We start from the raw sequence: 19,298 nt of genomic DNA, 5'->3' as shown, positions 1-19,298 counted from the left end.
CTGCAGCCACACAGCAGAGTGATCATCTTAGCAGCTGACATGTTGGGCTCACTTGAGTTTTAGCTTATACCCCTGGTGGGCCAGCTCACTCGATTTAAAACCATCACCACCCTACTCGGGGTTTTGTGTGTGGACAAGACACAAGTGAAGGGCAACACTCAAGTTATAAATTGAGTTAATTTTGCAGTGAAGACAAGCTCATAATCTTTTGAAAGGGCAACACTTTCCCAAGAGTGACTACTTGTCTCTGGAAAGTGACTACTTGTGCTGAAGTGTCTAGATTCCACAGGGAATTATGAAGGTTAGAAACAGCAGGTGCAATCTCCTAGTAAGCTCCCTGGTTACAGAGATTTTTTCAAAGCCAGAACGTAGCTGGGTGACTTCCACTACCTGCGTTGGAAAATGTGAGTAAAATAGCACGTGTCACCATAATGTCATGACTTAGGATGTTGTGAGGGATGTTGTGTTGTATCTCTAGTGTGCCGGTAACAGGAGTAAATGTATTCCTTTGGATTACTACAGAAACTGGACCTTTCACTTTTCCTTTCCAACAGTCTGTTATTTGAGCTCATCTGATGAGAACTGGCAATGGCTGGACTCAGCATATCCTAGGACCCTCCCTACACAGGGCTTTTCACCACAGTCTGCTTCGCTTGCACTAGCACAGCTCCACAAGTGGCAGCAATGGTGAGAACAGCAGTGTAGACTTGCTGTGGGCGATTTTAACAGCACCTTCTCTAGACCTGCCCTGAGCAGGTGGTGAAAGTCCTGGTGGCTGGTATACTCTGGTGCTCCCCACAGTGCTACTATGAGGGGAGCTGCCCCAGTGTACGTGCAACAGTGGGAAAACTTGACCAAAAAGAAAGACACCTCAGAGTAGTCACAGCCCTGGAGTGAAATCGCCTGTGCATCGTTTTTAGTGATAGAAAAGTGGGATGAGAAATAATGCCTCCTATTCTAGGACTGCATGCACTTTAAATTGTAAAATGCAGAACATCCTACAACGTCTGTGCATAAATACAATGACAGGACAGCTTTTGGTGGAAGAGAGCAAGTCGGGCTATCTGGACCTCACCAGCAATTCTTTCCTTCCATTCACTCCTCTCTCCAAAATGGATGCTTGCTGGCTCAGCATAGCAGTTACTATGGCAGAGCCCTTGCTGTGCTATCATTTGAGCTCAGTACACACGGCATCTTTGAGCAACTCCTTTAATCCTGGCAGCATTTGGTCTCATAAAAATAGGAAAGACAAGCAATCAAAACCCATGGCATCTTATTGTGTATTTGTAGCTGGAGTATCAGCAATAGAATAAGTGCTGTCACTATGTCTACCCCATAGGTGAGTTTAAGAAAAAAATTATTTCAGTGGAAGGTCCAAATTAGAGCAGAGCCCTTGGGTTCTGTCAGAGGAGTCAGAGAGCAGGGTGGGAAAGGCACGTGAGTCATCATGGGCAATCTCCTGGAGGAGCCAAAGGGAAGAGAGCCTGGTAAGAGGGAGGAGCATCCTCAAAAGGGAAGAGAAATCATGGTTGGGAGTGACCAGGTGTTCCTGACAATCACTCCTAGGGGAGCAGCGCGCATGCGGCTGTGGATCTAGAGGCAGATATCTCCACCAGGAGAAGAATGGAGGATTCAAGCTGTCTCTTTCTGGTAGTGGATGGGTAATGAGCTACCAGCTGACTCTACCCCACCCATCTGCCATTCCACTCTGGGAGATCTGTTAAAGTGAAACCTGGGGGGAGCTGGCCACATCTGAAGAAAATCATGGGTGCTCAAAAAAAGCCAGAGATCCTTTTTGCATTTAGTGTTTGGAACCAATATAAACAGCAGTGAATTAAGATCAGCAGCCCACATGGAGCTTATACCTATAGGAAGAGAGATCAGCAGAATACAGTCCCAAAAGCTAGAATTCCAAAGAAAGCCAGCCCTCAGCTGCTCACCATAGCAGGTGGAGGAAAAACTTGCTGGTTTTGTCCCAGGTTCCAGTCTTGAACAGTAGGTCTTAGATAGGGCTATGCAATTTGACTCGTCTGCCTATTGAATCCTTAATTATGAGAGCCCACCCTTTCCTCCTCTAGCTCACCTGAGGGAGAAGATCCGCTCCCTAGAGCCCTTGAAGGCAATGCTGGTGTCTGTGTCAGATGAGTGCACCCGGCAGATCGTGGCACTCCAGGAGGAGGAGAAAGCTGAAATAACGATGCTGAAGAAAGAGAAACTGTATTTGTTAAAGCTTATTGACAAGATGAAGGAGGAGAAGGGCTCCCTGCAGACTCAGGTAAAGTGGGATAATGATCAACCAGATGTTTCCCACCCCAGCCTTATGCATCTAGTCCCAGACAGCCCGATCCTGCTCCCACTGAATCAATGGGCGCAGCCCCAGGCTTCGTAAGGTGCTGATGATTTGGCGTGCTCAGCCTGATTCCGTGCTAATGCAGAGGTCTCCAGCCCAACGTTCCCTGCAGATGGCACATTCCACTGTGCTAGGCTGTCAAAACTCTTCTGCGTTGTGGATATAGGTTTGTCTTCCCTGGTGCTTAATTTGTAATGAAAGGGGTCAGGACTCAAGCAATTTTTTTACTTTCATAACTAACGTAGCAAGTCCAGGGGTGCCAGGGCTATGAACTGTCAAGCCTAGAGGTGCAGTGTCTTCCCCAGCCATCATGTCAATGCTTTTCACTGGGTCTGTGGACACAATACATGGGATGGGCACATTACGGACACGTGACAAAGCCACACATGAGTTATTTAGATCCTCCCTCATGAGTGTTGAGAAAAATATTTATACCAGCCACATAAAAAAACCTATTAGAGTAATCTAAAAGAGATCTAAAAACTGTCTTGATGATAAACACCAATGTCTCATGGCCCTGTAGAGCTGCGTGACTACTGAGTCCAGCTCTAATTCTCCCTCTTCTAGTGGGATGAAGATCAGACCACAAGACATTAGATATAAAGCCATGACATTTTTATGTGTAACCCTTCTGCCCATCTAAGTTGGCAGCAACAAGGGCCGGGTTCTGTATCTAGGGGTTCCGTTTCAATAACACAATGCAAAACCGGCTCGAGCCCCCACCCAGTGACCTGGGACAATTACATACCACCCCCCTGGGTACCTCTAAGAGGCAATACTTCCCCTCTCGCAAGCACGGAGTCTGAGTGTAGCAGAAAATGTTTAATAACATGAGGTAAACGACATCAGCATAAAATTGGAAAAACACCACAAACAGGATTCATAACACAAACCATGAGCAAAACCCACCCCAGCAAATTGGGCTGTGTCCTTTCCCTTTGGTTCTTGAATCCAGCAACCCAAAAATCACCCAGAGTCCCCAAAGTCCAACATCCCCAAAGTCTCTTGGGTCCAGCAACCACCCAAAGTCCCAAAAGTCCAACAACCCCCCAAAGTCTCTGTCCCTGGTCAGTGCAGCCCCAGAGTAAAAGGGGGGGGGCACGCAGGGTGTTAAGGGGCACCTTACGTGATCCGAGGCTGGCCAGCCGTCTGTTTCTCCGTGGGGGTTCCGCCGCAGCCTTTACCACGAGCCAGTCCACTTTCCTGCCATCCCACGAACTGCTCCGCTCTACAAGCTGCTCCGCTCCACTCCGCTCCGCTCCGCTCACCGACCTGTGAGCCGTTCCAGCCGTCCCCGCAAACAGCTCCGCTCGCCGTTCCTTGGGCCACTCCAACCGGCCCCGCAAGGCTCCACGCCGCTCGCTGCTCCTCCAGTCATCCCCACAAATTGCTCCGCCAGCTGCTGAGCAATATAGCTTCAGGCTCCCCCACTAGTTAACATAGCCTCAGTGATCTCAGCTCTTAATAACATCAGCTCTTTTGTGATTTCAGCTCTTAGCGATTTCAGCTCATAGTATAGTAGGGGAGCCCCAGTGCTGGTGCACCATTGGCCCAAAGTGAATTCAGCTCAGCAGCCTGTAACTAGACTCCTAAGGGAATCAAAGTTAGCTCTGACATTCAACAGTGGAGAGAGGAGGTGGTGCAATTGGTGTTTCGGACCCTCAGAGGGGGCCCATACCATCTGGTACAAATACCTGTCCCCATCCTCTCTCAATTCACTGGGTTTTGTAACCCATGCCCCTTGTCAAGCAAGTGCTACTTAGGTAATGGTGAAGGACTCACTCAGTCCTTCTGTCATACAACAGTTCCACTGGCCTTGATTCACAGAATCAGGGTAACAAAACTTTATTCTTCCTGCCCCAATAATAGAGAAACTGGGGATCCCACACCAGCCAAAGTAACCACTTTCAGTTGCTGTGTTTCCTGCCAGGCGAGTGGGTGTGCCTATGCAAACAAGATCAGCCCCTGGAGTTCTTTTCCACACTCGCCATAATTCACCACCAGATGTCAGGGTAGAGCTCATCCTGACTCTGCTTACATATGTATAGAAAGGATGTCCCTGGCCTGGATTTTGGGCAGATGGATTTTCTGTGGGAAATCCCCATTTAGGGGAGAAGGAGGAAATATTTAAAATGGCTGAAGTTCCTAAGAACCGTGGAATACTAGATGAGTCCCAGGGGAGGCGAGTTAGTGGGCAGAGAGCCAGTCAGCAGTGCATGGGAAATGCAATTGAGCTCATGGCTCCAAAGTGTGTCACATGACTCCCATTTCCATTTGTGTGTGTGGGTGTACCTGTATCTACCTGTCCATATTGTATCTATCATTAATTTTATTGTAGGTGATGCTGGTAGTGACACTTACAGCGAAGTCTGCCTAACATTTTCCATTGATAAGTTTTCAGTTGCTTATAACTTTGTCAAACAAACGGCTCAGGCTAGAATCTGAGGTGTCTGTCTGTCACAGGGGTGCTCTACTCACTGCTAGAGCACCTCCTTCTGGCCACAGCTGGGGATTTGCTCTGCAAGGTCAATGCCACTTCCTGCAGTTGTACTCCAGCACTCTTATCCCTCAGGATTCATCTGCGCCCACTTTGTGGCTTGGTCCTCTGACCAAGTCCCTGTAGTCCTCCCCTCCCACTGTATCAACATCTCTCAGGACCCACTGTCCTAGGCAGTCTTCCCTTTCACTTCCCCCTTAATGATGCCACTTCTCCAGGGGCTGGTAGGGGGATCCAGGCAGGCATGCCCTCTACACGGGATTCCAGCCCAGGGACCTTACAACAAGCAGTGAAAGTCAGCACAGTCTTATCCCTGGGCTGTTTCCTACCTTGCCTTCTTCTCACCTCAAGAGTGACTGCAGCGTTCTCACTCTGCCACCCCCAGCTGTTCTCAGCTACTGAACTTTATATAGGCCCCTCCTGTTCCTGTCCCTGTCCAGCAGAGTCTTGTCTCTAATTAGTCTGATTTCAGAGTAGCAGCCGTGTTAGTCTGTATCAGCAAAAAGAACAGGAGTACTTGTGGCACCTTAGAGACTAACAAATTTATTTGAGCATAAGCTTTCGTGGGCTAAAACCCACTTCATCAGATGCATGTAGTGGAAAATACAGTAGGAAGATATATATATACACAGAGAACATGAAACAATGGGTGTTACTATACTGCTCCCGGGCTCCTCCTCCAGGTGCAGCCAAGGAGGTGAATTGGCCCATGTAGCTACCTTAACCCCTTCAGCCTTCTGTGGGGTGGACACCCCATGCCCCATCGCACTGCCTCATGTGGATTTTGTTTTAAGTTTCAGCAAGAACTGAGTGAAGCTGTTGTGACGAAGTGCGGATTTTCCCTTGTTATGTTGTATGTGAGCCTATGTGAGTCTTACTGTTTTGCTTGAATGCTGTGGGTGCCTCAGTTTCCCTGTGCATTGCACCAATGTCTAGGTGGTGGGAATACGGGGGGGTGACTTTTGCGGCGGCTGCTCCAGCTGCCTGCACGGATGCTCTGGCCGCCCCTTCGGAACCTGAGACCCAGGAGGGGGATGCGACCAGGTGACTCTTGGCCCAGCAGCGAGACAAAGGCTGGAGGAGGAGCAACGGGCAGGGCAAGGGCCAGGCGGCTGGAAGCGAATCAGTCTCCGCTGGCTTGTGATGCAGGGGAAGGATCAGAGCCCTGGCTCTGGGCTCCCCTCCCCCTCCCCCAGATGGACTTGGCTGAAAGTCACTGATTTCTGTGCTAACAAGTTCTGTCCTATGCTGTGTTCCTGTCGACTAATAAACCTTCTGTTTTACCCACTGGCTGAGAGTCACGTCTGACTGCAGAGTTGGGGTGCAGGGCCCTCTGGCTTCCCCAGGAGCTCTGCCCGGGCGGACTCGCTGCGGGAAGCGCACAGTGTGGAAGGGGATGCCGAATGCTCCGAGGTCAGACCCAGGAGGGTCGAAGCTGTGTAAGCTTCTTGTCCTGGAGACAGTCTGCTCAGAGAGAGGAGGCTCCCCCAGAGTCCTGGCTGGCTTCGTATGGAGTAGTTCCAGAGCATCGCCTGGAGACTCCGTGACAGCTGTTTCTAAAAAAGAAGTTAGGAGAAAATGGATATAGTTTTGACACTGTCAAAAGATGTATTCAGTTGTTTCTTTAAGGAGCTCTGGCACTTCCAGGGTTTGAAGCGGGAACTTGAAATGGGGCAGGGGTTGAGGAAGTGCCTTTTGCTGGCCTCATGAAAATCCACGCAGATTTAGCTGACCTATGACTACTGAGCATCACCATTTGCACCTACTTAGCTAAAATCTCCAACCATTCCATCCACACTGAGCATGCTCCAGCCACACAGTGCTTCCTAACATGCTGTCCGTCCACACTAAGCATGCTTCTTGCAGCCATAGAGCTAGAACTCCTGACTGGGGGATAGCGCAGCAGCAGCAGCTGCTGTCACTGCATTGGCCTAGAGGAAGGCAGGGGTTAGGCAAGTAAAGGTAAGTGTGGGAAGCACAGTTCCCTCTAAATGCAAAGGTTAAGCTCCCCCTCCTCTTCTTGGCTTGAAGGTGCAGCTCGCCACCCCATCCACCACTCCTTGGCTTGTGCAGTGAAAACTCGCTCCTATTTCAGTCTATTTTAACCACTGGGGGAAGGAGTTCTGGGCACCAGGCAGGGGCAGACCATGAGTTCCAGTCTCAGCTCCTCAATGACTGGTGCTTATGGTTCTGTGCACTTCACAGCCCTCCTTGATGAGCTGAGCCTCATGCCCCTGCATTGTACAGCTGGGGTAACGGAGAGGTTGCACAACGTCACTTCTGGCAGATCTGGGAATGGAAGCTGGGGCCAGATTCTCTGCAAGCCTCTCAGAGGTTCAGATTAGGGGGGGATGGTGGGGGGGGGCACGGGACAAAGGTGGTTTATTGTATATGTACAATATTACAACCAAAACAATGTAAAAGAATGCTATTAAGGTTGCAAAGACAGAACAATTAGTTTTCTCCTGGGCTTTTCAACGATGCTCATCTCTACAGTATCTGAGAACTTGAGTTTAGCCCAGCATCCTGTCCCCTGCAGGTGAACAAGCTGCGGAAGAATGTGGCCAAGGAATACATGCGCTACATTAACGAGTGTGATGCACGCAAGCTGCTGCTAGCAGACCTGAATGAAATGCGCAACCAGCAGTTGGAAATGTCGCTTCGCCAAGTCCAAGGTAGAGAAAGCATTTTTTTGTAAGAGCTTATCCTGCAGCAAGCCCCAAACCCAGAGCCACATAACCAGCATTGCATGGAAGTCTCAGCACTCACCCGCTACTTAGCGTAACAGGTATTCAGGGGCCAGATCCCGCAAGGTGCTGAGAGCCCTTTGTGCCTTTTGACTTCAGTGGAAGTTGCTGGTGCTCAAGGATCTTGTGACAGGCAGGCTGCAAGGTCGAGCCCTCGGAACAAGCGAACCTTCTGGAAGTTCAGGATCTTTAGCATTTGTGTTTACAAAACTGCTCTGAGTTTGTGCCCGTCAGGTTACTTGCCAGTGATAGTGATTCTTTGAGTAGGTGGCCCCTGCAGAGTCACGCTCTGGGACGCTTGCACCCCCAGAGCTGCTGGTTGGGAACTTGCTAGAAAGTAGTAGCTTGGTGTCCACATGAGCGCCCCATATCTGGATTTGAATGTTCAGACCCAAAGAGAGCACATCCCTGCTTCTGCTCTGTCCCTTCCCGCCAACCCGAAATCCAGCCTGGGACTTTGAACATGGGTAAGGAGGGTAGGGAATGTGGGTCCGCAAAGATAATTTACTCCAAGAACTACAGTTCCTGGTAAGTAGCCTTTCTTCTTGTTCTTTATTAGTACTGATTTTAGTATTGAATGTTTGCATTACAATAGCATCCAGAGTCACCAATGGGGATTGAAGCGCTATGCAAATACATATTTGCATAAATATATACATACGACCTTCTCATAAACAAACTAGGGAAATATAACCTAGGTGGAGCTACTATAAAGTGGGTGCATAACTGGTTGGAAAACCATTCCCAGAGAGTAGTTATCAGGGCTTCACAAGTCAAGCTGGAAGGGCAGATCGAGTGGGGTCCCACCCCTACCCTTGTGTATATGGTCATTACAGCACTGCCGAGTCTCCCAAATTCTGGCCCTGCTGTGCAAAGCTTCCAGCTACTCTCCAATCCCCTTCCTCCTCCTCCTTAATTCTGGAGGAGCAGCTCCACATCTGCTCCTCCTTCAGCCCAGCAATTAACTGTGCACCTCCTCAGCCCCACTGCAGATCTGTCCTCCCAGTCCCACGTTTGCTTCTCCGATAGCTCCTGGGTTCTTCAACCCACCTTCCCGCTCCCAGGCAGGGTGTTCCAGGAGGGGCAGAGGCACCATCCTGCCCCTGTTGCTCACAGGAGGGGAGGGGGGAAGAAGGGGTGGAGCCACCCTGAGCTGCTGTGCTCTTTAGTTCCCTCTTCCCCCCCACCCCCATCCCGTGAGTGGAGTGTCAGCTCCTGGGGAGAGAGTTCTGTCTGCCCCCTGCAGAAGCCCTGATTGGCTGCTCCTCCCCAGGAGGTGGGGCAGTGGGGAAGGTAGCCAGTCAGATGGGGTTTCCCCCCCCGAGGCAGGGCTGACATTCACAAGAGGACTGGAGATTTTCATGCCGTGAGCAGATGGGCTCCAGCCCCAGCCAGACTCATGTGACTCTTAAACTGTCAAAAGCTGGGAACACCAGGACTGCTGCACTGCCTCAGTGGCGACAGCACATCAGAACCTCTGGGGGCTTTAATAACACTCACCTGAGGCCGTGCCTCCAGAGAGCCGGGCTCGCAGTCACAGCCCTCCATCTGACTGTGCATTGACGATTGTTGTTTAAAGAGGTCAAGGGTGAAGACTTGGTCAAGGTAACGCTGGCGTTGAAGATAGCTCGGCAGGACCTCACAAAAGCCCAGGTGGAGCTGAACACGATGAAAGCAGATTACGGAGACGTCGTACCCAGGAGAGACTTCGAATCGCAGGAGAAAAAATATTCTGATCTGTTTGAGAAGGTGATCATAAGGCTGTGTCTACCACACAAATACCATCCTGTATCTTGGGGTGCAGGCTGAAGTATGGACTCAGCAAATCCAGGAGGTGCTCACTCCAACCCTAACTTGTCCCATTGCACCTGGCGCTTGTCTGTAGGCCCAAGGAGATACGGTAGGGAGGAAATGGTAATGCAGAAGTGCCTGCCAGTTGACAGTTTGGATCTCAGCCTTAGCAATATTTCAATACATTGTTTAATTCCTCCCCACAAATAAATGTCACATGCCCTTGATTGGGGCTTCCCATAGAACAATTAAAGAGCCACATCTGGACAGCTGTAACCTCTGGATTCAAAGCACTGCTGGTTTTGCTGTGGTGTATTAACAGTAATATACAGAGGTGGAGAGGTGTTGGTTAGCATAAATATCCTACTGTGTAGCCTGCTCTCTTACTGGTAATAAGAGAGTCAATTTTAGCTGCATGTAGTGCTGTAGAACACGGTATAAATCAGGTAATGAAGTTAGGGATATCTTACACCATAGCCCTCTCCATAGCTCTGCTTACTGAAAGAAGCACTCAGCTGGCAGTTTCTGTGTCTGCCTGGTGGTGCTGCTGCATTTCCCACTGATATGAAATGGGGTCCTTAGCCTTCTGTGGCTCCAGGGTCACCATGCTGCTAGCCGACTGAAGACATTTCCCAAGCTGGATTGAGGGCTGGAATAGCCTCTGTTGTAGGTGGCTCGCTTTGTTCGCTTGCCTGCCTCCTTTTCAGAGCAAATAGTGTGAGCACTCGGCTTGCAGTGCACACACGCAGGAGCAGCGCCTGCTCCCCTACAGTTCAGCAAAGGATATAAGGAACAAAAATGAGCAACGTCCAAGGCTTAGCCCTGCTCCTGAGCTGTCATGGGCCAGAAGAGGTCATTGAGTCCAGCTCCTAGCTGGGCTAGACCCCAGAGCAAGGAATCACTCATGTCAATCTGTAGCAAGCCCACGGGTCATTTCAGGATCCTTCCTGCCCTTGGTCAGGGTGCACAGGAGAGATGGGGGCATGGAGGGGGTTTGGCTCAGAGTAACTCCTCTCCTCTGAAAGAAACAAAGAGCTGCCTGATAGACTGGGAAAAAGTGGATGTATTATCAAGGGGTCTAGTTTGGGGGTGCCCAAATTTGCTTTTTGAGCGCTGCCCACATTTGCATGAAAGGTGAACTGCAAAAAGCATATATATAGTGTGTGCACCTTTTTTGCTTCCCTCTGATGGGTTAAGGGGGCCTGGCAGGTTTCTGATCTTTTCTGCCTGGTTGTTACGTTAGAAATACTAGGCCTTATGTATCTGTTTTTGCTGGAGCAAAGGCTCTCAGCCTTCAGTTACAGGGAAGCAGGTGTTGAATCTTTGAATCCCCGGAGTTTGAGTTCTAGATAACAGAAACAGAGTCATACACAATGAAGGTGTGAATAAAACTCCCTTTCCCTCCCTCTCAGAGGTTGGGTTTCAGTCATAATCTTGCTAGTGCTTCATCCTGCAGAAGGACTGGCAGCAAAAACAGGTCACTTCAGACCAGGTATTTCTCAAGTAACAAACAGATGCATGTCAAGCTGTCCTGCATTGGCTCAAGAGCACGGGTACCAACCTCAGAGCAGACTGGTAAGAATCAGGACACAAACCCCACCCTGGCTGTGAGTTCTAGACTTAGATTTCACCAACCAATTATGAAGTGTGAACTCCTCAGGCACTGTAACAGCCTTACCGTGGAGTCACAGACAGTCCCCCTGGGGTGCTCCGATCTGTCTTGCCCCAGGTCAGTTGCACCTGAGATCTCACACCAAAGACAAGACTGGTAGCCTATTCTATAATAAACTATCTACCGATTTATTAACAGGAAAAGGAAATAAGATTTATTTACATGGTTACAGCACCTAAACATAGATACATACAAATGAGTTACAATCTTAAGCTTCCAAAGTAACAGAAGCTTCTGTGATAAGCAAGTTCTTTAGGGCTAACCCAGGCTAAGCAGCTGGGGAACTTTTGCTTATGCCTAGTAATCCTGGTTCCCCGGAGTCCAAGTAGCATAAAGATACAGTTCCTCGTTCTTAGGGCTTTTTATTCCCTTCCCCATTTCAGCTTTGAGATGCAAACTCAACTGATGGGAGGAATTCACTTGCAAGACTCCTCTTTGTGCAGTGGGAAGAGAGCAAACAACAAAGTCTTATACCTTCTTTAATGTTCCTCTCTAGAAGTTAATGTCTCTCTGTCTGGTGATTTACACAGGCTTACAACACAAACACTCAACCATTCCCTTATCATATGTGATTCAGATGTTATAAGGTGAGATGAACGCAGGCAGCAACTCACAAGCATTCAGTAATGGCTAAACACTAAACTCACTTTTATCATTCTAATACCTGTTTTAACACAGGGGAGCCAGACTGATCCCAGTTAGATATTTGTCAGTGTTCAACTGAGGCATGGGGACTTTGGCATGAGCTGGCATCTGGTCTGCCTGCAGCACAGTGCCCCCAAGACCTTTTTCTTAAAGAACAACAACAACAACAAAAGTACCATTCAAATACTTTTTACACCATAAGACAAAAAAAAACCTTTACAAAAATTCTTTGCAGTTCACCTTTAAAAAGCAGCAATTTCCCATCAGTGTGGCAGCTTTCAGGGGCTACAAGTCCCAGCAAAAGATGCTCTGCTTGAGCTGGGTGGCCAAGTGGAATATTGCATCCTGGGGCTCCACCTCCATTCTAAAGATGAGCAGCCGTACTCTAGAAAGCTGTGGACTGCCCCAAGCTCACCTATGCTGCTCTTTGGCCACCTCTGGTCTAAAATTCAGTCTGAAAAGGGATTGAATAACTGCGAGAAGTCCAGAGCCATGAGCACTGGTTTATCTCTGCCCCACTTTCCCTTATGTTAGATGGAAGTTCTGCAGAAGGATTTTGATGACCTCCAAAAGGAGTACGACACTCTGCTGGAAATCCACCAAGAGACCGTGGAAGAGCGAGACCGGTTCTACAACGAACTCCAGCAAGTTCAGCGCAGCTCCACCCCCCGGCCTGACTGGGCAAAATGTGCAGGTACCAGGCTCTCATTGATGATGATTTGCTTTGGACGTCCCATCTCAAAGTGCTGTGAGTTTGTTAACCTTTGGGCACAGTGCAAAACCCCATTTCCTCCATGCAGGCTTTTATGGAGGAGGTGGAGCTGGCAGCTGGAGGGGCTCAGTGACTCTTGTTTTGTATTGTGTGTTTAATGTACGGGCTGAGCACCGATAGAGATCTGTACAAATCTAAAACTCCCACCAACATCGCACCCAGCTGGAGGACCTCCTGGGAGTGCTCTCCCTCCTTCAACAGCTCAGTTTGTTTCTGCTCTTACAGAGGTGATTTCTGGTGGGCTTGAGCGGTGGAGCTATCTGGAAGAGGGGAAGACCAGTGACCAGCTGGTGGATGTCCTTCTGGAGGAAATAGGAACAGGAGTGCTGAAGGAGAAGGACTTCTTCCCCGGGCTGGTATTTGTGTTTCATTCTTGGTTGCTTTGCTCTGGTGAGAGGACTTGGTAATACATATCTGACTGTTGGCAAAGTAGGGAAGAGCCTTTCCCATTCGGAATTACACAGCTGTTTTCATGGCTGCAATATTGATACATAAAGATGAGATTGTTAATCGTTTGCTGGAAACCTTAGGCCAAGGACAACCAGTTGCCCTCTTGCTAGAGGAGAACAAATCTCCAAGTTGAGATTTACCAGCAGCTACTGAAAGTGCGAAGTATTAGCTAAGGAATTGTTGCCCAGGAGTTACTGGGCGAGGGGTGTTCTCTTCCTTGCCAGACATTGCCTATTGCTTGTGACCTGTCATAGCCACACTTTGCCTCTGTGTCTTCCCTAGCCCCCAAACATACAGGTGACAAATGCTGCATTATATAAAGATCTTCTTGCTGATGCCTCCCTAACAGCCAGCTCAGTAAACCCCAGGTGTTGTGACTGTTTACAAGCAGTTGATCTGTCACATGTGGATTCAGATTTCCTTTCGCCTGCCCTCATGAGTTGGTGACTCCTGCTCACAACATGTCTCTTCCTCCTTAGTTTTCTCCAGGAGCTTGAATGGTTTTATCCTCTCCTAGGGAGTTCTCTGCATCACTGCTGGAGGATGTCCCCCCATTTTTGTTACATTGAAGCCCTTGTCCCTCCCCCTCGTTGTGGCTAAGGTAGATCAGAAGGGACTCTTTCTTTAGCAGCTACTCAGTGCACTTGCTAAACTGCCCCCAGAACATGGACCAGTGATGCCAGGCGCTCCCATCAAACTGCATGTCAGAGATCAGGGAAATGTTACTCCTCCCTGGGAAATAGCCATTCACTAATATGGGCTGGAGGGTTACCCAGCCTGTGTGTGTCACCTGTATGACACACTCACCATCTGTGTCTGGGGAACATCGCTCTGTACTGTGAGGCGTGCACAGAAGTTGTGTTCACAGCTGCGTGGGTGCAATGGGAGTCACGCGTGTAGCAAGGGTTTGATCTAGCCCACTGCAAGGGGGAAGAGGAGACGCGCCTAGTGCAGACTCCAACTGACTCATGTCCACGCTTGTGGCTTCATTGTGGCACCAGATCTACCTATGAAACACTGGGGATGAAAGAACCTGCCCCAGATGGCTCCTACCTTGTGAGCTTACCCAGAGACACGAACCTTTTCCATGGCTCCATATTCTATGGAAATAGCTTCTTTGCTACCTGAGGTGAATTCCGTTGTCTCCTGTATTATCTTTCTAGGGCAAAGGGGACAAGGTCCCTGTGTACCTGAGGTACGAAGGCCAGGTGAAGAACAAGAAGCTGAACAAAAAGGAGGTGGTGAACATCCTGAAGGAGATCTGGAAAGAGAAAGTTTCAGCAGATCTGCAGGTTCTCTTTAGCCGATTTTTCCCCATAACTAAAACCCACTTGATTCCTTGCGGTCAGCTACTGGGACCGTCCTGCTGGCTGGAAGGGGTTGGAAGCCAGGGCTGCACCCAAGCCCCAGTTCATGTCACTCTCTGACCCTGTCAACAGAGGATGCTGTAGGAGCAAGTCATTTTGCGGTCTTCCAGCCCCCCTTCCCCAGTGTCACTTCTGGGATGTACCTGCCTGCTGCTATCCTGATGAGTGATGGTGCTCCTGTGACCAGGACTCCAGCATGGCTAGGCAGTGCCTTGCTGTTATGCCAGCCATCCTGGCACAAGGTCCTAACCACACACCCAAAGTACCGTGCAGCCTACTAACTAAGCTGAGCACCAGAGGACCTTAAGGCAGCTACGAGTGTCACTGTGGTCAGCAGGAAGAGTCAGGGAAGCGTCTAGCATGACACTGATAACAGTGCTCTGCAGGGTTCTACAGAGCAGAGATCAGGCCCCTTCCTTAGCCAGCAGGGTGGGGGGTGCTCCGCTCCCGGTGTGACACTGGTAGGCTTGGGGAAAACCTGCCCACCCCTCCCTGGCCAGAATGGCATTGTCCAGATGTGCTGGCAGAGGGCAGGATGTGCAAATGTGTGGTTCCAACCCAGGGCATGGAGGGCCCTACAAATATGGGGTGGGAGGAGGAGATGTAGTGCTCAGCCCAGTGGCCACTCTTCAGTTGGGAACATCTCCTGTTTAGGGGCAGGGAGTGATATCCACTGCTCAGATCCAGTTACTGTGCTTCATCCAGCTGTGAACACCCTCAGGAGAAGGAAGGTGGCCTGGGTCTTCTCTGGTGTTTGGAGCTCAGGAGGAGCTCTGAAGGGATCAGCCCTCTCCAGCCTCAGCCTCTTTTCTGGAGCAGCTGTCTTGTTTTTTGCAGAAAGGGAAGCAATCCAGCCTTTCAGAGTTCTTCCTTAGCTACCTCCAGAAGAGGTATGGAGACTCCTCTGCCTTCGAATGGGCGTACACCATCTATGAAAACATCAAGCTGTACCGATCAAACGAAGCCATGAGCTTGTTCTATGACATACTGAGTGGGAAGGTGAGTGTCCCAGGAACCTGGTGTCCTACCCCTGCTTCCGTGAGTGTGAGAGCGAGGGAAATGGGGGACAGCCCTGTGGGGAGCTGAGCACCCGCACACCCCACTGCTCACAATGGGAGTGAGGGTACTCAGCACCTTGTGGACACTCTCAGGTACCTATTGGAAGGCCCCTGCTCTTTCAGGAGCACGGATCACATCACACCCTCCCACTGATGTCAGAGGGCCACAGTTTGCTCAGCTACATACTTACAACCCCCTTCACTCCCCTGACATCTAGTCCTTTACACTCCCTGTACAATGCACAAAATGGCATGGCTCCCAGCTGCAGTGCTCCCATGGGCTGGGCAGCCAAACAGGGCTCATTCCCACCCTCCCTGGTCTACGGAGATGGAAAAGTCTCCTGTATTTCCTCGTGCCTCTGCCTGTACTCCTCCTACGCCACCAGTGCCCCGCAACATTATAGAGTTACCCTGCACACACCCTGCTCTGGATACTGCATAGAAACGGCAGCTCAGGAGTTGCATCCGTCCTGCTCAAGAGTGGGTGAGAGGCATGGATACTGTCAGCCATGAGGGCAATGAAAGTCTCCATCCTCCGGCTAAGAAGCTGACTTGCATGCAGCTGTTCATTGCGCGTGGGGCTTTCACAGCAGAGATCCTGTCTGCTGCCCAATAAGGTGAGGGATTGCCTCAGCACCCTGCCTCGCTGTGTCGTACAACATGCTGGTTTTCTGGCTGTTGCGCTCCACCCCAGAGAGGGCTGCTCTTCACTGGTCCAGTATGTCATTGCACAGGAACTGCTTTGGAAGGATGGGTGTTCTATAATAAGCGATTAGAATACCAGCCTTGGGGAGGGGGGGCTTTTGGCTTGCTTAATTATTTGTAAATCACCGGAAATGAGGTGCTGCCTCTGGGTGGTGCCATCTTCCCCATTACTGCCCTGACTTTCCTTCTACTCTGGGAGTCTAGCCCCTGGGAGGTGCTGTCAGTGACCTGTGGACCCTTTCTGTTTCACAGGTGGATGAAGGACTATACCATGGCCAGAACCAGCTAATTGCCAACCTGCTGAAGGAGCTGATGGCCAGCGACAGCTCAAACAGCGGAACGCTCGTGACGGAACAGTTCAAGTAAGAGGTGCTGCGGCTGTCCGAGCCCTGCCATCCAGGGGAGAAGAGCTTAGAGCTTCATGGTGTTTAAGGCCAGCCAGCTCCATTCGATCACCCACTGTGACCTCCTGTATATCACCCGCCATTACATTTCACCCAGTTACCCCTACATTGAGCCCAATGACTCAGTTATGCCGTAGTATTGTAGTCCCCAGGAGACTCACTGTTGTGTGCCACAGGCAGAGAACAGGAGACAGGTGCCCCTGTGATGGCAGGGAACGGACTAGTCAGAAGCAGAGTTGCGTTGCAATGCCAGTTTCATCAGCAGGTTTCACTGGTTCTCTCCCCTGCAGAGTGATCTGCCAGAGCTGTGCACGTGCCAGCAGAGAACACCAGTTCCATGGGCACCATCTGCATCTCCGTCCTGGGCTACATTTTGCCCTCAGATAACCCTGCACATGCCAGAGGCCTCAGCAGAAGTTATGAGTCTATCAGAGGGCAGAATGTCGCCACTCTGCTAACAGCTGTATTACAAGACTCAGGCTGAGACACCCTGTAACACTCGGGCACTGGCGAAATGGGTCCCGGTTTGGGGTCAGATTTTCTGAAGTGCTCAGGGCCAGGTTACCAGGTGCTCAGCACCCACGGTCTGGAGCAGATTTCCAAAAGCATTCGGCACCCACCCTGCAAAGCTCTGCTGGAGTCTGGCCATGTATTTTGGTGCCCAGAGGGGAGCCTAGGTGCTTTGGGAAATCTGGCACTGCCTACAAGGACAAAGCACATCTGAACATTCTGCTCTAGGGATCATTTTTGCTGATTCTTGCCCAGTTAAGCAACCGTTGTAGCAACTGGCAAGTGCCAGATTACAGTGGCTCCCTGGGAGATGCCATTCAAGTTGGGGCCACCTTTTCCCAAGAGCTCAGCACCCAGCACACACACACGCTGAGCTCTAGTGTAAACGTGGCCCGTGTTTTGATGCCTGCACAGGAGCTGAACTCGTCTGAAGACCCTGCCCTGATTGCAAATGCTGAGCTCCTGAAAACCTGCTCCTGGAGTGCTGGCCTCTGGGGTGCTACACAGCTAACAGCGTGATGCACAGCCATGCACCCCTTGATTGGAGGGCCTGGTCACACTCCGAGTGTGGGTCCACGCACACCCGATTGTGCCACACAGCCCTGTGTTTGTGTGTTCCTCTCTTTCTCCATACAGCCTGGCACTGAGGGCAGCTTTTCCCTTGAAAAGTAGTGATCAGATCCAAGAACTAATCGATGCGAGCAGGTACAAGGCAGAAAGCACAGAGGACCTCATTGACTACAGATCCATATTCATGGAGGTAGGCTGCAGCTTCCTTACTCTTTCCTCGGGTTTAGGTTTGAATCCACAGGCTAGTGGAACTGCAGTCCCCACTGTAGAATCTACAGCCTGAAAGCAGCCTGCAGAGGATGAAAATGCACCTCACGCTGAGTAAAGGAGGGCTGCGGCACGGCTCACTCACCCTTGCACTGGTGTGGGGCATTGCCTCCAGCTCCAGCACCTCCTGCTGGCCACTTGTCTCTAGCCCCAAGTTGTCTGTGGCTCTGCCCTCCGCCAAGTCACTGAAGTTCAGACTCCTTCCAGGAGCTCATAAACAAATCCAACCCAAACTGAACAGTTCTCCTGTCCTCTTGGGCTACTGAAGTCTTTTCCTCTCTACTTCCCTGGCGGGAGCCTACACTGTCCCTGTTGTCTCTGTATATGCACCCTAACCCTGGGCTTCTCTCAGCCAGAGGGACCTGTCTCCTCTGCCATCTCTTGCTCATCTGAGCTCCTTCAGTCTACTTATTATGGCTTAGTTCTGCCCCCTCCAGCCAAGAGCCAATTAGCTCTTCACCCCCCCAGTGCACAGCAGGACTAATTGGGTGCATTTGCTAGCCTGGCAGGTGATGGGGGCTAAGCCCCATCCCAAGGCCTCAAAGCTTCTTCACCTTTGTTTTTTCCATTAGAAAGATAGGTCTTGCCTGCTCTGGAGGACTCTGGTGACTGGGGGTGGGATCCACAAAGGGACTTAGATACCTTAACCCCACACGTAGGTGCCTAAGTCCCGGTTTTAGGCTTCACTGCAATATGCAAAACCCAGTGAGGAGCAGACTTAACCTTCCTTATGTTTCTGAGGTTAGAAAAGTATTTGTTGTAACAAACCCCTCACAGCTCTTCTGTCTCCATGTCAGCTGCTGGTTTCCTCACCTGCCGGGGGTATTATCAGCCAGCCACAACCAATTACTCTTCAGCCCTTGGTTCTGGGCTCCATTTTTTGTCCCAGTCACGACAAACCCACAAAAGCAAACCAAAACTTCCAGCTGGGGCTTCACCAGCCACCCCTCCTGGGGTTTCCCAGCTGGCATCTCCCTTCCCCAGGGAAACAGCCCCTTCCTGCTGCTTCTCCCTGCAGTCCCCCCTCAATGGAGCCGCTTGCTGGCCTTGATAATCACTTCCTCCCTTCCCGGCTGGCTCTGACAACTGACCAGGATGGACTGATCCCAGGTCTCTGGCCACCCTGTCACATGACATCAGAAGGAAGCAAAAATGCCCATGAGCCCAGTGTTCAGGAACATCGTTTGCGGGTATCGTGCACCATGTCTAACAAAAGCCAAGGCTGAAGCCACAGCCTCTAACAGACACAGCTCTTAAATCCCAGCCCTTCGTGACTTGACTTAGGCCTGGTCTACACTGGAGTTAGGGTGACATAAGGCAGCTAATGTCGCCCTAACTCTGAAAGCGGCTAGACAAAAACAGCTCCCAGCGCTGTAACACCAACGTAACAACTCCACCTCTGCAAGAGAGTGATGAAGTTAGGGTGACTGAGCAGCAGGAGGTCAGCTCCTGCCTGTGCCAGTCTCCCCTCTCTCTACCCCAGTCTCTAGGCA

General features: G+C 50.5%; 1 protein-coding gene across 1 annotated transcript in view; it reads left to right on the top strand.

The window, feature by feature from the left end:
• The window catches only part of LOC112103274 (translin-associated factor X-interacting protein 1), a 51,243-nt gene that overhangs the window by 27,216 nt on the left and 4,729 nt on the right, over positions 1 to 19,298 (top strand). Inside the window, exons 6-14 of the mRNA XM_024194957.2 lie at positions 2,079 to 2,275; positions 7,387 to 7,522; positions 9,174 to 9,343; positions 12,237 to 12,396; positions 12,700 to 12,830; positions 14,088 to 14,216; positions 15,129 to 15,290; positions 16,307 to 16,416; positions 17,605 to 17,728. Of these exons, the coding sequence (XP_024050725.1) occupies positions 2,079 to 2,275; positions 7,387 to 7,522; positions 9,174 to 9,343; positions 12,237 to 12,396; positions 12,700 to 12,830; positions 14,088 to 14,216; positions 15,129 to 15,290; positions 16,307 to 16,416; positions 17,605 to 17,728 (1,319 nt within the window). The remainder of the gene's footprint in view (positions 1 to 2,078; positions 2,276 to 7,386; positions 7,523 to 9,173; positions 9,344 to 12,236; positions 12,397 to 12,699; positions 12,831 to 14,087; positions 14,217 to 15,128; positions 15,291 to 16,306; positions 16,417 to 17,604; positions 17,729 to 19,298) is intronic.

This window comes from Terrapene carolina, unplaced genomic scaffold (genome assembly GCF_002925995.2).
Source record: "Terrapene carolina triunguis isolate 2854851 unplaced genomic scaffold, T_m_triunguis-2.0 Scaffold166, whole genome shotgun sequence".
NCBI classification, from domain to species: Eukaryota; Metazoa; Chordata; order Testudines; family Emydidae; genus Terrapene; species Terrapene triunguis.
The sequence above is the reverse complement of the archived record's forward strand: the minus strand, read 5'-3'. Positions and strand labels throughout refer to the sequence as shown.